We start from the raw sequence: 18,283 nt of genomic DNA, 5'->3' as shown, positions 1-18,283 counted from the left end.
CCTCGATTACTGAATCAGCCTCCTTGCTGACCTCATTCATTCATTCAATCGTATTTATTGAGCGCTTACTGTGTGCAGAGTACTGTACTAAGCGGTTGGGAAGTACAAGTTGGCAACCTTTAGAGACGGTCCCTACCCAACAACGGGCTCACAGTCTAGAAGGGGGAGACAGACAACAAGACATGTGGACAGGTGTCAACAGAATAAATAGAAATAAAGCCAAAGAGAGCCACCCTGACACACTTCCAGACACAGAAAACTAGAGAAAAACTGGGGAAGGTTAGCTGATCTAGCTACGGACATCAAATCAAATTTTACCTAGAGCAACATTCAAACACTGCCATGTGCAAAAAAAGATGTGGTATCTTTGAGGAGTTTACAACCTAATGGGGATACTGGATGGATGAACAAATAAAAGGGTATGAAGATAAACTGCCCATATATGAATATTTGCATAAGCTGCAGTGTTATACTGTGCTGAGTAATGTGGGAACGATAAAGAATGCAGTGAGGCAAAGGGGAGCTGGGATGACTGAAGGGTCTGACAGGAGCCAGGTAGGGCACGAGAACCCCAGGGTCCCCAAGCTGTACCCATTAAATCCATGAAGTGAGGCAGCCTTCACAGAAGGCCTGGAAAGAGGGTTCCCAGCCCCGGGGCCAATGCCATCCTTGCCTGTGGGTCTCCCCATCTTCTCTCTAAACCATCCTCACCTGGGCCTGTCCAACCCTGATGAGAAATACTCAAGATTGTGACTTCTTAAGGCCTCTCAGGAACCCATTCCAAAATGATTCTTAAAGAAAAATGATTGCAATACATACCATGAGTCAACGATCAGTTAGATCACCCATTCCCCACCCCTCCAGGGGCGGGGACCATACTCCAATTCCCTCCTTGACTCTCATCCAATCTGACTTCCGCCCCCTTGACTCCAAAGAAACCACCCTTTCAAAGGTCACCAAAGATCTCCTCCTTGCCAAATCCAACTCCATCCTATACTCCTCGACCTCTCAGCTGCCTTCAGCCCTGCTGGCTACCCCTTTTTGGAAACATTATAATAATAATAATAATAATAATAATAATAATAATGACGGCATTTGTTAAGCACTAAGTATGTGGCAAAGCACTGTTCTAAGCACTGGGGTGGATACAAGGTAATCAGGTTGTCCCACGTGGGGCTAACAGTCTTCATCCCCATTTTACAGATGAGGTAACTGAGGCACAGAGAAGTTAAGTGACTTGCCCAAAGTCACACAGCTGACAATTGGCGGAGCCGGGATTTGAACCCATGATCTCTGACTCCCAAGCCCGTGCTCTTTCCACTGAGCCAGGCTGCTTCTTCATTATCCAATCTTGGTTTCACTGACACTGTCCTCTCCTGGTTCTCCTCCTGTCTATCTGGCCATTCATTCTCAGTTCTTTCACAGGCTCCCCTGCCTTCCACCCGGTAACTGTGGGCGTCCCTCAAGGTTCACTTCTGGGTCTCCTCCTATTCTCCATCTACACCCACTCCCTTAGAGAACTCACACACTCCCATACCACCTCTATGCAAATGATTCCCAAATCCACATCTCCAACCCTGATCTCTCTCCCTCTCTGCAGTCTTGCATTTCCTCCTGCCTTCTTAAATAAAAGATATCTCTACTTGGATGTTCTGCCATCATCTCAAACTTAACACGTCCAAAAGAGAACTCCTTACCTTCCCATCCAAACCCTGTCCCCCCCGACTTTCTCATCACTGTAGACAGCACCACCATCCTCCCTGTCTTACAAGCCCAAAACCTTGGCGTTACCTGACTCACCTCTCTCACTCAACCTACATATTCAATCTGTCATTAAATCCTAACAGTTCAACCTTCACATTGCTAAAATCTGCCCTTTCCTCTCCAAACTGCTACAACATTAATCCACACAATTATCCTATCCTGCCTTGATTTCTGTATCAGCTTCCTTGCTGACCTCCCTGCCTCCTCTTTCTGCCCAATCTAGTTCATACTTCATTCTGCTGCCTGGATCATTTTTCTGTAAAAACATTCAGTCCATGTTTACCCCCTCCCCATGAACCTCCAGGAGTTGCTGCCCATCCACCTCTGCACCACACAGAAACTCCTTACCATCAATTTTAAAGCCCTCAATTACCTTGCCCCCTCCTAACTTACCTCACTGCTCTTCTACTACAACCACCCTGCACACTTTGTTCCTCTAAAGCCAATCTACTCACTGTACCTCCATCTAGTTTATCTCTCCACTGACCTCTCACCCACATCCCACCTCTGGGCAAACTTCTCAAGGTCTCTCAGGAATCCATTCCCTCTTCTCCCACTCCCGATGTCACCCTTGCACTTGGATCTGCTCCCTTTATTCACCCCTCCCTCAGCTTCACAGCACTCAGGTATATATTCATAATTTATTTAAATTATTGTCTGTCTCTCCCTCCCTCTAGACTGTAATAAGCTCCTTGTGGGCAGGAAACGTGCCTACCAACTCTGTTATACTGTTCTCTCCCAAACATTAATACAGTGTTCTACACATAGTAAGTCCTCAATAAAAATGACTGATATACTGTGTCCAATTCCCAGAGCTAAGGAAGAGTGCTCTGCTCATAGTAAGTGCTTAAAAATACTATTACTACTATCACCACCACCATTATGTTTTCTCACCTAACACAGTCTCATAAAATCTGTACATTTGACTAGATCCTGTTCTCTTAATACTGAAAAAGTTTTTATTCTCTTGTGCCAATTCTTGAAAAAGCACAAGTCAAAGGATGTTGAAAGCAATTTCCCAGAGCCACAGAGCTGGAAGAGACTTCAAGAAGTCACTGATTCCCTCCCTACCTACCTACCCTCTTTCTTGTGTAAAAATCCCCAGATTACTTTGTTAATTCAGTATGTCAAAACCTTTCCAAACAGTTTTTTTCCCTTTCTTCTTGCCCAGATTTTCAAAAGTGAGACCATGAAATCTTGGCACTCAAGGGATTTTTTTTAATTACTTAGTTCATGATATTATGTACTCTATTGCAGAATTAGTCAAAACCTGTAAAAAATTGACAGGGTTTTTGGCATTTTCTTTGCACCCTACCTCTTTTCATCTCTCCTGGTTTTCTTTCTCACTGAGGTTTTCCTGTTCCTTTATTGTGATTTCTTTCTCTTTTTCTCTCTTCCGTGAACACTTTTTTCCCCTAAGCTCCCTTGATATTCAGTCCTCTGCAGAACAGACTCAAAAGCAAAGTCTACTTTATAGTTAAAGTAATCTAACAGTTCCATAGTTTTTTATGGTATTTATTAAGCACCTATTTGTCAAACACGGTTTTCTAAGCACTGGGATAGGTACAGATTAAGTAGGTGGGACAGGGTCATAGGGCTTAAAGTCTAAGTAGGAGGGAGAACAGGTATTTAACTCTCATTTTACAGTTGAAATTGAGGCATAGAAAGTGAAGTGACTTGCCCAAGATCATATAGCAAACAATTGGCAGAGCCATAATTAGAACCAAACTACTCCAAACTACGCCAAACTGCTTCTCAGGGGCCACAAGAAGGCTATTACAAGAAAACCTATACAGGATATGCATACCTTTGGGGTTAGAAAGCAAGTCATAAAAAAGTTGCTTCATTATTTATCTTCATAAACTAGAAACTGGTTGAACTAAAATGAGCTGTTTCACTAAATGATTCCTGTCCTTATTTGAAATAACCTCCTTCTATGAAACCACCCCATTCTCAATTAGCTTCAAAACTTAACACCAAGAAGAAAACACTTCAACAAGGAAAACAAAGTTCACACAGTTGAACAACTAAAAAAATCAATATTTGTTTGAAACCATAAAAGTTGGGAAAAAACTGAATTAGAAATAACCACATGCTACATTCTTTAGATGCACCTTCTTCCCTGTGACTAACCAACAGCTCATCACACAAAGACAGGATTACTTCTGCCACCTGAATATTGAGGAAGAAACCCAACACCAACCCCCCACTGAACAAGTATACCTTGCATTCTACAACTCTGCCCTAACATGCTGAGCTGGAGTGCTCAACAAAACAAACTGGGATGAGGGCATGTGATACAGCTAATGTGCATCTAAACCTGAAACTCCCATGCAAAAACATGATAAAAGATTGATATTAAAGGGAACGCCAGCTGCCAAGAACTTTTAGAAGTAGGCATTCTGCATCTGGGGCTATGTTTTTTGTTATATGTACCCAAGTCCCCAGTAAGGTCCCCTAGGAGACACTCAATAAAGGTGGTTGATAACCCTGCGCACATTTTGAAAGAGCAGTATACTAGAGGTAGAAGCGACCAATTCCAAAGGTGCCTCATATTATCCGGGGGGAGCAGAGTCAAATACATCGCTTAAGAATTTAATCAGAGAAAGGTTCCCTCAGAAATGCAAGATAAATGATCCAAAATGAAGATGATGGGAAACACGATAGGCTGAACCCACACAGCCCTCAGCAATTCTGGCCATAAAAATTCTCTGCTCTTTTGGAGAGAGGCTGTGAATGACCAGGGTGACGGGAAGCAATCCAATCCTCTTTCAGGTGTTGGAGGCGAAATCATCTTCTAAAACAGATGTGCTGAATGAGACCCTATCTGTAAAAGGGGATAATGACACCTGCCTCTTACCCCATAGTGATGGGGTGAGAAATAACGGGATACTGTTTTCTCCAGTGTTTGAACTCCTCAGAAGAGGATGCCACATAAGTAGTATTATTTGAAACCTGCCACTGAAAAAGCTGAGAAATGCTCTTGGGACAATCATGCAGAGAATTAAAACTAAACTACTGGCAGAAAATGCTGACCGTAATGTTTTGATTTCCTTCCAAGACAAGTTTACCACTTCAGCAAAATACGATATGGTATTTAGGCTACAGAAGATCTTCTGCCTAATGCTTTGAAAATACCAAACTCTTCCTATCCTTCCCATTCAGGAAGAAATCCACCCAATACATGTGAATATTTTCCTCTGCCAGGACTGGATGGAATATCCAAAAGAATATGGACGGCTTTCTTACTCCATCTCCAGCCCCTGAGGCAGCTCTAGGTCACACCACCAGACACCTTGAAGCTAGCCCAAGCCCCAAGAGTTCTCTGGGAAAGTGTGATCCTACAAAACTGTTCTGGGCAACAATTCCCACGTTTCATCATCTAAACTTCCTACAATAGGAAGACTGTAGACTGTAATCTCATTGTGGCCAGGGAATGTGTCTATCCACTCTGTTATACTGTTAAATTGTACTCTCCCAAGAGCTAAGTACAGTGCCCCGCACACAGTAAGTGCTTAATAAATACCACTAATAGATTGACTTGCTTTGCAAACTGTTGCAGACCATATCCTCTAATCAAAATATCACACACACACACACACACACACACACACACACCACCCCCCCCCCCCAACCTCCCCCCACCGCAAATACAGAAGCGATTTTCAGGGAACACCAAAGTGCAAGGTTTATAAAAATGATGATTCAGAAATGGGCTCAGGTTAAAAAAAAGAAGATTGAGAATTTACATTTATCTATTCATCAACTGCTTATTAGTTTAACAATTCAATTTGAATGCTCAGTTAGAAGTGTGAAATGAGCAGCACATAAACCTTAGGAAGAGAAGAACAGTCACCTAATCAAAAACAGGCCTTCTAAGTCTGAGACTGTTTCTGGAAAAAGGTAGCTAGGATATGGAATATGAGTCAATTCCTTTATCAGCCTCGATCCTGGCAGGTGTTAAAGCTTTCCAGGATGTTAGGATCATCTGGTGTTAGGGCCCAGATCTCCTCGTTGGTCAGTTCTCCCAGAGGTGGATTTTTCCCCTCTCTTTTTGCTATGATGCCTAACAACCAGTCCGATCTTTCAGTCCTTATCAGCCCTATGGAGGGTGACCTCCTCTTATTTCTGGAGCAGGACATTTTCACCATCCAATGACCAGCACTCTGCTTGCTAGCTATTTTAAAGGGATGCTGATTGTGGGGAAAAATCCAACGTGGGACACCCAAAAGCATAAGACCCCAAGCACAGCAGGCAATTTAAGGACTCTATCCCACTCCCAACCCATGCTTCTCCCTAGAATCAGGAGAAGCAGCTTGGCCTAGTGGAGAGAACACAGTCCTGAAGATCACAGGATCTGGGTTCTAATTCCAGCTGTCACTTGGTTGCTGTGTGACCCTATGCAAGTCACTAAACTTCCCTGTGCCTGTTACTTCATCTGTAAAGTGAGATTAAAACTGTAAGCCTGATTATCTTGTTTCTACCCCAGCGCTTAAAACAGTGCTACATACATAGTAAGCACTTAACAAATGTCATTAAAAAAACCAAAACCCCACAAACCTACTGGTAGTCTGAAGCAGGACCACGAATCCAAGTGGCCAGCCTGGGGTCGCTCAATGCTTAGCACAGGTCCCAAGATGGCACCCAAGGGGAATTGTCCAAAATGGTTGCAGAGAAACAGATGGGAGGGCAAAGCTCAGTTTTACTCCTCCCCAACTCCTCCCAGTCTTCAAGTGGAAATCTGAAAGTCTGGGGTGAAGCTGACAGGAAAGGTATGAGGCCTGAGGTCACAGAAAGTGGAGGAGTTGGTACTAAGCGGAGGAGTTGGTACTAAGCGGAGGAGTTGGTACTAGATGGAGAAAGAATGGGCTCTGATAGTCTCGTCTGGAATAGATTTCACTGAAAATAGATTGACCTTTCATCTTCAGATTCATAAATTAAGTGTAAAACAACCAGGCAGAGGTCCTGGGGTTACACCATATGTGAAGGTTTCAATACTGAAATGGATATTTCCAGTTACCACAGACCCCTCACTAACTGAATGGATTTGTGACCATGCAGATAACCAAGAAACTTGAATGCAAAACCAGAAGACATTTGCCAGAGGTTTATGCTTTCCTGAGACTCCCACATACTTCAGAGGCACTCCTTGCTCCTGCTGGTCAAATGCCCTAAATCTCTGCACTACATTTATAGCCAAAGGCACATTCCAGTTGAAACAGAAGAGAAGTCCTAAGAAGCTATCAGATATTTAGATCTTTTCTAGGTGGGAGTGTATGATTTCATAACTCTCTCTCTCTCACCAGACTTTGAAGTTCTAGTTCATTTTAATACTGGAAGGGCTACCAATCAGGTATTTAGACCTCTAAAATACTACAGTAACCATGTTGCTTTAACTCAGCAGGAGATGGTCACAAGAATAAAACCTGTCCCTGCTCAGAATCCCTCAAAAAGAATAAAAGCATAAATTTCTGGTGCTTCACATCACAGAGTCTCATTTATTAAAGTCTACAAATTAGGAAGCTAATCCTTAATTTATCAACATTATCTGCTCTATAGTGAGTACGGTCCGCCTTCCCCTGTAGTGTGCGTTTTTCTGTATAATAGCACACTTTAAAAATCAGACTTGCAAAAAAGTTCAAAAGTTTACAGCCCATCCTTTCCTCAGAAGATCACAATTCCGAACAGGAGTCATCCTTCCAGTCTCACATGTTCCTAAATTATTATTCACCTTGGAAGAGTGAGTACCAATCAGCCAATTGTTGATATTTACAGGGTGCTTACTACGTGCAGATTACTGAATTAAGCACTTGGGAGAGTATGGTAGAATTGAGAGTCACAATCCCTATTTCAAGGAGTTTAAGACACGATCCCTGTCCCTCAGGAGATTGACAACTGTTGCTCATATTGCTCGCTTAAAACAGTTACAAATAAATATTTTTTTTTACACTTGAAGTTTTAATAATAAAATTACTGGAGACTGAGAAATCAGTGAAAGAATGCTCAACCAGGTGGGGTACAAGACACAATAAACCTGTGGGATTATTTTAAAATTCAGATCCCCTGAGCTCATCCAAAGTTTGGGGATGTAGGGAGAGAGCAGGGATGCCCACCCTTGGCTGGTGCTTCCTTAAATTCAGTGGGGGAAGGAAGAAGGCATGGCATGTATGCGCATATCTTCTTTTTCTCTCTCTTTCTCTCTTCCCTCCCCTCTGGGGCTACTTAAACATCATTTATGCACCTGTTATAAACCACAGGACAATTGCAGAATCCATTTCTGAAAAGTAAAGAGTAAACTATTAGTACTTCCAAAGTGGGAAGGCAACACTTACACCTGATGAAGCTCAAGAGGCCAAAAGAAATGTTTGGACAACTGTCCATTTCTGTAACGGGGTCAATGGATGGTTTGGAAATAAGGCCCAGGTGGGGGATTGAGTGGTTCAATTGGCCAGCCCAGTTTAAACCCAACCGTTTTGCTGTCCAAGCTAAATTACCAGGCACAAACAACCTGCAGCCACTGTCATTATCTAAGACACTCGATAGACACAGTTCTAAATAAAAGAATGCGCCAAGCTTTGCCATTACATTTGTGCCTGCCCAAAACAGTAGTCAACAGCAGCCTCTTTAAATGTGAAGGACCGTCTAGACAAACCTCAGGCTGTCCTGGAAAGCTTCTGGCAAAGAGGGTGGTGTGAGGGCAGGCGAGAAGACCATGGTTAGAAATCATAAAATGGAGAGTCAGGGAGCAATGCAGAGAACCTGGAAAGGGGACAGCTACCTTCCCTCTCTTTGAGGGCCCAGACTCAAGGATCAATCAATTGTATTTTTAGAGCACTGTACGAAGCATTTCGGAGAGCAAAATATAATAAGTTGATAAACACATTCCCTGCTCACAAGCTTACAGTGTTCTGCCAGTCCACTCAGCACTTAGAACAGAGCTTGACACATAATTCCATAATTCCACTCATGCCCTCCAGTTCAGTCACCATCCAGATGGGAATGTAAATCATACCCACTTCAGCAACAGACAAAAAAAGGGGGGTACACCAGTGAAGAAAGGGATTCCAGATAGCATTAGACTAATAAGCTCCTTCATAATAATAATAATGATGGCATTTAAGTGCTTACTATGTGGCAAGCACTGTTCTAAAGCGCTCAGGTAGACACAAGGTGATCAGGTTGTCCCACATGGGGCTCTCAGGCTTCATCCTCATTTTACAGATGAGGGAACTGAGGCAGAGAAGTTAAGTGACTTGCCCAAAGCCACCCAGCTGACAAGTGGCAGAGCTGGAACTTGAACTCATGACATTATACTCTCCAATGCGCTTAGTACAGTGGTCCGCATAAAGTAAGCGCTCACTAAATACCACTGATTATTTTCAGCATCAGTACCTTCCCCAGTCATTCTTCCCTGCTGCTAAGGAAGCACCCAAGAAAAGCAGCCAAGAGGTGGAGAACAGCTGTACCAGAAACGCAGTTTCACTTGGTCCAAGTGACCTTTGGAAAGCAGGGAGCTTGGGGCTTTAACAAGGGAGAAATCATGTGCCAGATCTGTTCACAACAGGCCTGAAAGGATAGGTGTACAAGACAAAATTGGCAACCCCCATTTTAGCCATTACAACTTTCTAGTTTTGTTTCAGGTTTCGGGAATGTGGGTATCCTAATGTTTCTCCAGAACCTCTCCTAAGTCCTCTCCACACCGAGGGAAATGGTACTTTCCAATATCCTACTGTACTAGATCTGGATTTTCTTTTTCTTTCAAAAGAGTATTCAGTAATAGTCCCTAAAATTGCAAAGGCAAAACTCTACTGTGTGAAGGTACCCTTCAAAGCGGCAATATACTGCAGACGTAATAGTTCAACTGCTTATAGCATCACTGATAGAAGCACTCAATCCTCAGGATACCATCTCTACAGTGTCAAAAAAAGCAGCAAAGGAAGAGAGACATTAAAGTGGTATTCTAAGGTGTGTTTTCAAGTAAGGTGTTGAGGCAAGTAAGATTTACCAGCTCATTCTGACACTGTCCCCAAACTAAAAGGCATTTTGGCCATTTATCATCATTGACAAATCTGAGCTTCCTTATTCAAGGAGCCACCCTAGTGCACTCATTACCAGCTTTCCATCTCTAGAGTAAAAGGATGCTTCTCTTGGCTCAATCAATGGTATTTACTGAACACTTACACTGTACTAAGTGCCTGGGAGAGTACAATGCAATAGAGTTGACAGGCACGATCCCTGCCCTCAAAGGTTTTAAAATCTAGTGGGGCTGGGGTGTCAAAGAGCTTAAGGGGTGGGTACAAAGCCAAGTACATAGGCAACACAAAAAGGAAGGGAAATGAGGGGTTAGTCTGGAAAGGCCTTTTGGAAGAAGATAGGATTTTAGCGGGGCTTTGAAGACTGGGAAAGTGGTGGTCTGCCAGATCTGAGCGCTTACTTGGCCAAGCACTTGGGAGAGAGAAATAGCGTTAGGTCAAATATTCCAGTACCATAATTACCATGGGTTATTACTGGCATTATCACTAACAGTACCTGTATAAGGTCTTGAAGGTAAACTCAGTGACAGTACCTCCACCTCTTCCAAAAAAAGGGAATATCCCTCTAAAGAGTGGATGATACGTTTTCTTTTCTCCTTCCCCTGCCTCACATGAACCCAGTCATAATTCTGCCAATATGGAAAATTGTGCAACACAGTGGGGCTTTTTCCATAGTCGTTTCTGGGGGCCATAGCAAAATTATATTGGATGTTCCAGTGACCTTTTTTAAAGGGGGCTAGAGACGAATGGAAAAGCACCTGTGATATTCAGAATTTGATAAAATGCATGGGCATATGTAAGGAGGTTTGAAAGAGTACCCAGCAAACTGTGATAAACACGCAGTCACTTGACTGCAGGCGATCACTGTAAGTCGAGTTTTACCTCACCTAAACAAGCTTCGAACTTGCACTGACCTAGAGGCGTTCAACTCACTCACTACAAGTCCTGCAAGTTCATAATGATACTGCAGTGTCAGCCTATCCTCCTGGGAGAAAGCCATTTGGAATCGCAGATTTAATGATGTCAACATGACAGATCATAAGTCTTTTGGATTATTAAAAGCAGTCTTCTTAGATAAGTATTAACTTCAGCTCAGGACATTTCCAAAGCACTGGCCCACAACCCACCCTCTGCAAAGCAGTCCAGATTGACACAGTTGTACCTCAAGTCAAAGGAAAAAAGAGGAAAGCGGGACAAGTATAAATGCAAGGAAGAGAAAGAAGAAAAGTTATGAAAGGGTAAGAAGAGGCAGCGTTGGTAGGACTTGAAGCAGACGGGAGTATCTAGATTTGGAAGCGAATACAGGGCCTGGAAAGTTAAAGAATGGCTGGGACACGAAGTGGAAGATGGTTGTATGTGGGTAGAAGCAGCGCAGCCTGATGGATAAAACACGGTCCTGAAAGTCCGAAGACCTAAGTTCTAATCCCCTCTCTGCCACTTGTCTGCTGTGTGACCTTGGACAAGTCACTTAACTTCTCTGTGCCTCAGTTACCTCATATGTACAGTGAGGATTTAGACTGTGAGCCCTACGTGGGACAGGGATTATGTCCGACCAGATTACCCTATATCCACCACAGCATTTAGTACAACATCAGTCATACAAAAAGTGTTTAAATGCCAGTGTTTAAAAAGCGGTACAAGAAAGGGTAGATGTCAGAGAACTGGCCAGAGGTTGCTAATATCAGGAAGTTACAACCGAACCCATCTCATTAAAGTATTAATGACATTTGCTCCCTAGAAATGATTATCTTTATGTAATCCATAAGAATAAGACACTTTGCCCTTGTCTAACAGCCCCTCATAATGTTCTAGATGTTACAATCATTTAATAATCCTAGGAAGCTATCTGGATTTTGATATTATTACCATTTGGAAGCAATTACTCCTTTGGAAATCCCACTCCAAATTTACAGTTCACCCCCCCCTGCTCAAAAGGAACTTAACTCCCGTTTTCCAGCGAAACCTGGATTTGAACGACGCGAACAAATGTTTCTCCTCGGCCTACGCCTCAAAGAGTTTCCACTCATCACCTATTTTCGGGCAAAGCAACAAAATCTAGGGACAACACCCAGTTCTTGGGCGCAAACTGGTGGAAACACCTGGATAATGACGGGGCTAGCCATTGAGACCCAAACTTCACATTTAAAATAATTTTTAAAAACCATGATTGGGGACAACCATGTTTGCTTTCACTTTCTAATGCAATTATCACCTGGCAGGGAGCACATCTCTGACCTAGAGTGGGTGGGAATCTGGGAAGAAACAGGGGGCCGAAAGCCAGATTTACCCTACCTTCTCCCATTACCTACAGGTTCATTCCATCCTATTTATTGAGCACCTACCGTGTGCAGGGCACTGTAGTAAGCACTTGGGCAAGCACAATTCAGCAGTCAAAAGAGACAATCTGTGCCCCCAAGGAACTCACAGTCTGGGGGTGTTGGAGACGGGCATTAATACAAGTAAACAGGCATCAATACAAGTAAAGATGAAGCAGTGTGGACAATTAAAATTACAAATGGGCACGGGCCTGGCAAAAAGTGGGGATGGAAGTCGGTGCCAAGATGGAAAACCGGGCCCTTTCCCTGGGTCCAGACCTTCCCAACCCAAGGCCACATTGCCGGACATTTTCCTCCTTCCCGAGTGGAGAGGGCGGGATGCTCCCACCCCACCGGGGGAAGGGAAACTCTTCTCCCCGCAGACCCGGGCCCAACCCTCAACCTCATGGGCGTGGGCCTGGGAAAAGTGGGGGGCGGCTCGCTCTCCTCCCCGTGCTCCGCACACTCCTCTCGTGCTCCGTTCACACCTCTCCGTGCTCCCCTTACTCCGCTCGCTGTGCTCCCCGCGCTCCTCTCCCTATACTCCTTGTGTTGTTCTCTCCCCGCACCCCGTGCTCCTCTTCCCATATTCCTCATATTGTTCTCCCCGTGCCCTTATCCCCGTGCGCTCCCCTCCCCGTAGTCATCTCTCCGTAGTCCCCGCGCTCCTCTCCCCGTGCTCCGCTCCCCGCGGTCCCTGCGCTCCTCTCCGTGCCCCCCGCGCTTCTCTCCATGCACCCCGTGCTCCTCGCCCCGCGCTCCACTCCATGCTCCCCTTACGCCCCACTCCGTGCTCCCCGTACTCCTCTCCCCGTGCTCCCCGCGTTCCTCGTGCTCCCCGCGCCCCTCTCCCCATATTCCTTGTGTTCCCCTCCCCGTGCGCTCCCCTCCCCGTAGTCCTCTCTCCGTGTTCCCCGTGCTCCTCTCCGTGCTCCCTGTACTCCCCGCGCTCCGCGCTCCCCTCCCCGCGTTCCCCGTGTTCCTCCCCCCATTTTCCCTGTGCTGTTCTCCCCGTGCTCCCCTCCCCGTGCGCTCCCCTCCCCGTAGTCATCTCTCCGTGGTCCTCTCCCCGCGCTCCACTCCATGCTCCCCTTACGCCCCGCTCCGTGCTCCCTGTACTCCCCGCGCTCCCCTTCGAGCTCTCCGCGCTCTCTGTACTCCCCGCGTTCCCTGCGCTCCTCCCCGCGTTCCTCGTGCTCCTCTCCGTGTCCCCCGCGCTCCTCTCCCCACATTCCTTGTGCTGTTCTCCCCGTGTTCCCCTCCCCGTAGTCATCCCTCCGTGCTCCCCTCCCCGCGTTCCTCTCCGTGCTCCCCGCACCCCTCTCCGTGCTCCCCGCGCTCCCCTCCCCATACTCCTTGTGTTGTTCTCCCCGATGCGCTCCCCTCCCCGTAGTCATCTCTCCGTGCTCCCCTTCGAGCTCTCCGCGTTCCTCTCCGTGCTCCCCGCGCTCACTCTCTCCTCCCCGTGCTCCCCTTCGATCTCTCCGCGCTCCTCTCCGTGCTCCCTGTACTCCCCGCGCTCCTCCCCGTGCTCCTCTCCCCGTACTCCCCGCGCTCCACTCCATGCTCCCCTTACGCCCCGCTCCGTGCTCCCCGTGCTCCCCTCCGAGCTCTCCGCGCTCCCCTCCCCACGTTCCCTGCGCTCCTCTCCATGCACCCCGTACTCCCAGTGCTCCTCTTCGTGTTCCCCGCGCTCCTCTCCCCATATTCCTTGTGCTGTTCTCCCCGCGCTCCTCTCCCCATATTCCTTGTGGCGTTCTCCCCGCGTCCCTCTCCCCATATTCCTTGTGGTGTTCTCCACGTGCTCCCCTCCCCATATTCCTTGTGCTGTTCTCCCCGCGCTCCTCTCCCCATATTCCTTGTGGCGTTCTCCCCGCGTCCCTCTCCCCATATTCCTTGTGCTGTTCTCCCCGCGCTCCTCTCCCCATATTCCTTGTGGCGTTCTCCCCGTGCTCCCCTCCCCATATTCCTTGTGCTGTTCTCCTCCCCGCGCTCCCCTCCCCCTATTCCTTGCGCTCCTCTCCCCATATTCCTTGTGCTGTTCTCCCCGTGCTCCTCTCCCCATATTCCTTGTGCTGTTCTCCCCGTGCTCCTCTCCCCATATTCCCTGTGTTGTTCTCCCCGTGCTCCTCTCCCCATATTCCCTGTGCTGTTCTCCTCGTGCTCCCCGCGCTCCTCTCCCCATATTCCTTGCGCTGTTCTCCCCGCGTTCCTCTCCCCATATTCCTTGCGCTGTTCTCCCCGTGCTCCCCTCCCCTTATTCCTTGTGGCGTTCTCCCCGCGCTCCCCTCCCCATATTCCCTGCGCTGTTCTCCCCGCGCTCCCCTCCCCATATTCCCTGTGCTGTTCTCCCCGCGCTCCCCTCCCCATATTCCCTGTGCTGTTCTCCCCGCGCTCCCCTCCCCATATTCCTTGTGCTGTTCTCCCCGTGCTCCCCCTTCCCCGTACTCCTCTCCCCGCGCTCCCCTCCGTGCTCCCCGCGCTCCTCTCCGTGCTCCCCACACTCCTCTCCATGCACCTGGTGCTCCCCGGGCTCCCCTCGGTGCTCCCCGCGCCCCTCTCCCCCTGCTCCGCTCCCTACGCCGCGACTCAGTGGCAACAGCCCGGGCTTTGCAGTCCGAGGTCATGGGTTCAAATCCCGCCACCGCCAATGATCAGCTGTGCGACTTTGGGTAAGTCACTTCACTTCTCGGTGCCTCGGCTCCCTCATCTGGAAAATGGGAGTTCATTCATTCAAAAGTATGTATTGAGCGCTTACTGTGTGCAGAACACTGCACTGAGCGCTTGGGAAGTACAAGTTGGCAACATCTAGAAACGGTCGCTACCCAACAGCGGGTTCACAGTCTAGAAGGGGGAGACAGACAACAAAACAAAACATATTAACAAAATAAAATAAATGGAATAAATATGTACAAATAAAATAAATAAATAGTAGAGTAACAAACACGTACAAATATACATACAGGTGCTGTGGGGAGGGAAAGAAGGTAAGGCGGGTTAAAACTGTGAGCCCCCCGTGGGACAACCTGATCACCTTGTAATAATTCATTCATTCAATCGTATTTATTGAGCGCCTATTGTGTGCAGAGCACTGTACTAAGCGCTTGGGAAGTCCAAGTTGGCAACATATTAGAGACGGTCCCTACCCAACTGCGGGTTCACAGTTTAGAAGGGGGAGACAGACGACAAAACAAAGCATATTAACAAAATAAAATAAACAGAATGAATATGTGCAAATAAAATAGAGTAACAAATACGTACAAACAAATACAGGTGCTGTGGGGACGGGAAGGAGGTAAGGCGGGTCAAAACTGTGAGCCCCCCGTGGGACAACCTGATCACCTTGTAATAATAATAATAAAGTGCTTACTATGTGCAAAGCTCTGTTCTAAGCCCTGGGGAGGTTACAAGGTGATCAGGTTGTCCCGCGGGGCGGGGGGGGGGGCTCACAGTCTTCAACCCCATTTTCCAGATGAGGGAACGGAAGCCCAGAGAAGTCACCCAGCTGACTATTGGCAGGGCCGGGATTTGAACCCATGACCTCTGACTCCAAAACCCGGGCTCTTTCAATCAATCAATCAATCGTATTTGTTGAGCGCTTACTGCGAGCAGAGCACTGGACTAAGCGCTTGGGAAGTCCAAGGTGGCAACGTTCCACCGAGCCACGCTGCTTCTCCTAACCTCCCCAGCGGTTAGAGCAGTGCTTTGCACGTAGTAAGCGCTTAATAAATGTCATCATTCTGATTATTGGGCCCCCCAGGCTCCTTCCTCCGGGCTCCCCTGGGCCTACGCGGTCCCCGGGCGGGTGGTCTTCGGGGCAGGGCTTACCTTGTCCGGAAAGGAGCTGCGCCGCGGCCAGCACTGGGCCTCCCAGCAGTGCCAGGGCCAGTGCCAGGGCCAGTGCCAGCCAGGCCGGTGGCCCTGACCCCCGGGCCCTGACCCCCAGGCCCCCGGCCATGGCCCCGGCTCGGCCACCAATGCCCTCACCGCTCCGCCCTCACCTCCTTTCCTCCTCCTCCTCCTCCTCCTCCACCACTTCCTCTGCTCCTCCTCCACCACCTCCTCTGCTCCTCCTCCACCACCTCCTCTGCTCCTCCTCCTCCCCCCACCATGCCTCTCCTCAATCAATCAATCAATCAGTCGTATTTATTGAGCGCTTACTGTGTGCAGAGCACTGGACTAAGTGCTTGGGAAGTCCAAGTTGGCCACAAAGAGAGACAGTCCCTACCCAACAGTGGGCTCACAGTCCTCCCTCTCCCACATATAATAATAATGATTCTGGACTGTGAGCCTCCTCAATCAATCAATCAATTGTATTTATTGAGCGCTTACTGTGTGCAGAGCACTGGACTAAGCGCTTGGGAAGTCCAAGTTGGCAACATAGAGAGACAGTCCCTACCCAACAGTGGGCTCACAGTCCTCCCTCTCCCACATATAATAATAATGATTCTAGACTGTGAGCCTCCTCAATCAATCAATCAATCAATCGTATTTATTGAGCGCTCACTGTGTGCAGAACACTGGACTAAGCGCTTGGGAAGTCCAAGTTGACAACATAGAGAGACAGTCCGTACCCAACAGTGGGCTCACAGTCCTCCCTCGCCCGCATAGAATAATAATGATTCTAGACTATGAGCCTCCTCAATGAGTCAATCAATTGATCGTATTTATTGATTGCTTACTATGTGCAGAGCACTGGACTAAGCGCTTGGGAAGTCCAAGTTGGCAACATAGAGAGACAGTCCCTACCCAACAGTGGGCTCACAGTCCTCCCTCTCCCACATATAATAATAATGATTCTAGACTGTGAGCCTACTGTTGGGTAGGGACCGTCTCTATATGTTGCCAACTTGGACTTCCCAAGCGCTTAGTACAGTGCTCTGCACACAGTAAGCGCTCAATAATAATAATAATAATGGCATTTATTAAGCGCTTACTATGTGCAAAGCACTGTTCTAAGCGCTGGGGAGGTTACAAGGTGATCAGGTTGTCCCATGGGGGGCTCACAGTCTTAATCCCCATTTTCCAGATGAGGTAACTGAGGCACAGAGAAGTGAAGTGACTTGACCCAAGTCACACAACTGCTAATTGGCAGAGCTAGGATTTTAACCCATGACCTCTGACTCCAAAGCCCAGGCTCTTTTCCACTGAGCCACGCTGCTTCTCAATAAGTACGATTGATTGATTGATTGATGATGGCATTCGTTAATCAATCAATCAATCGATCGTATTTATTGAGCGCTTACTGTGTGCAGAGCACTGTACGAAGCGCTTCGGAAGTCCAAGTTGGCAACATAGAGAGATGGTCCCTACCCAACAGAGGGCTCACAGTCTAGAAGGGGGAGACAGACAACAACACAAAACATGTTAATAAAATAAATAGAATAAATATGTACAAATAAAATAAATAAATAGAGTAATAAATACGTACAAACATATATACATATATACGGGCTCACAGTCTATGTGCAGAGCACTGTTCTAAGCGCTGGTCCTGGGGTACCCTTGCTTGCACCCCCACCCCCCCCACCTCCAAGACATAATAGAGAAGTATAACAAATACCACAGTAATAACAAATAACATAATAATAATAACAATAATAATAATGATGGCATTTGTTAAGCGCTAACTGTGTGCAAGCACTGGGGAGGATACAATAATAATAATAATAATAATAATAATAATGGTATTTGGTAAGCGCTTACTATGTGCAATTACTCGTATTTATTTTACTTGTACATATGTATTCTACTTATTTTATTTTGTTAATGTGTTTTGTTCTCTGTCTCCCCCTTCTAGACTGTGAGCCCACTGTTGGGTAGGGACCGTCTCTAGATGTTGCCAACTTTTACTTCCCAAGTGCTTAGTACAGTGCTCTGCACACAGTAAGTGCTCAATAAATACGTTTGAATGAATGAATGCAAGTGCCAGGGAGAGTACAATAATAATAATAATAATGATGGTATTTGTTAAGCGCTTACTATGTGCAAGCGTTGGGGAGAATACAATAATAATAATAATGGTATTTGTTAAGCGCTTACTATGTGCAAAGCACTGTTCTATGCGCTGGGGAGATTACAAGGTGATCAGGTTGTCCCATGGGGGGGCTCACAGTCTTAATCCCCATTTTACAGATGAGGTAACTGAGGCCCAGAGAAGTTAAGTGACTT

At 46.8% G+C, this 18,283-nt stretch overlaps 1 protein-coding gene across 1 annotated transcript in view; it reads right to left on the bottom strand.

The window, feature by feature from the left end:
- The window catches only part of CDCP1 (CUB domain containing protein 1), a 60,915-nt gene extending 44,845 nt beyond the window's left edge, over positions 1-16,070 (bottom strand). The window contains exon 1 of the mRNA XM_038761488.1: positions 15,941-16,070. Coding sequence (XP_038617416.1) covers positions 15,941-16,070 — 130 coding nt within the window. The remainder of the gene's footprint in view (positions 1-15,940) is intronic.
- Positions 16,071-18,283: the final 2,213 nt, after the last annotated feature.

The sequence above is a fragment of the Tachyglossus aculeatus genome, chromosome 2 (genome assembly GCF_015852505.1).
Source record: "Tachyglossus aculeatus isolate mTacAcu1 chromosome 2, mTacAcu1.pri, whole genome shotgun sequence".
In the NCBI taxonomy this organism is placed as follows: Eukaryota; Metazoa; Chordata; class Mammalia; order Monotremata; family Tachyglossidae; genus Tachyglossus; species Tachyglossus aculeatus.
Note: the sequence above shows the minus strand (reverse complement) of the source record. Positions and strands in the feature narration are given on the sequence as shown.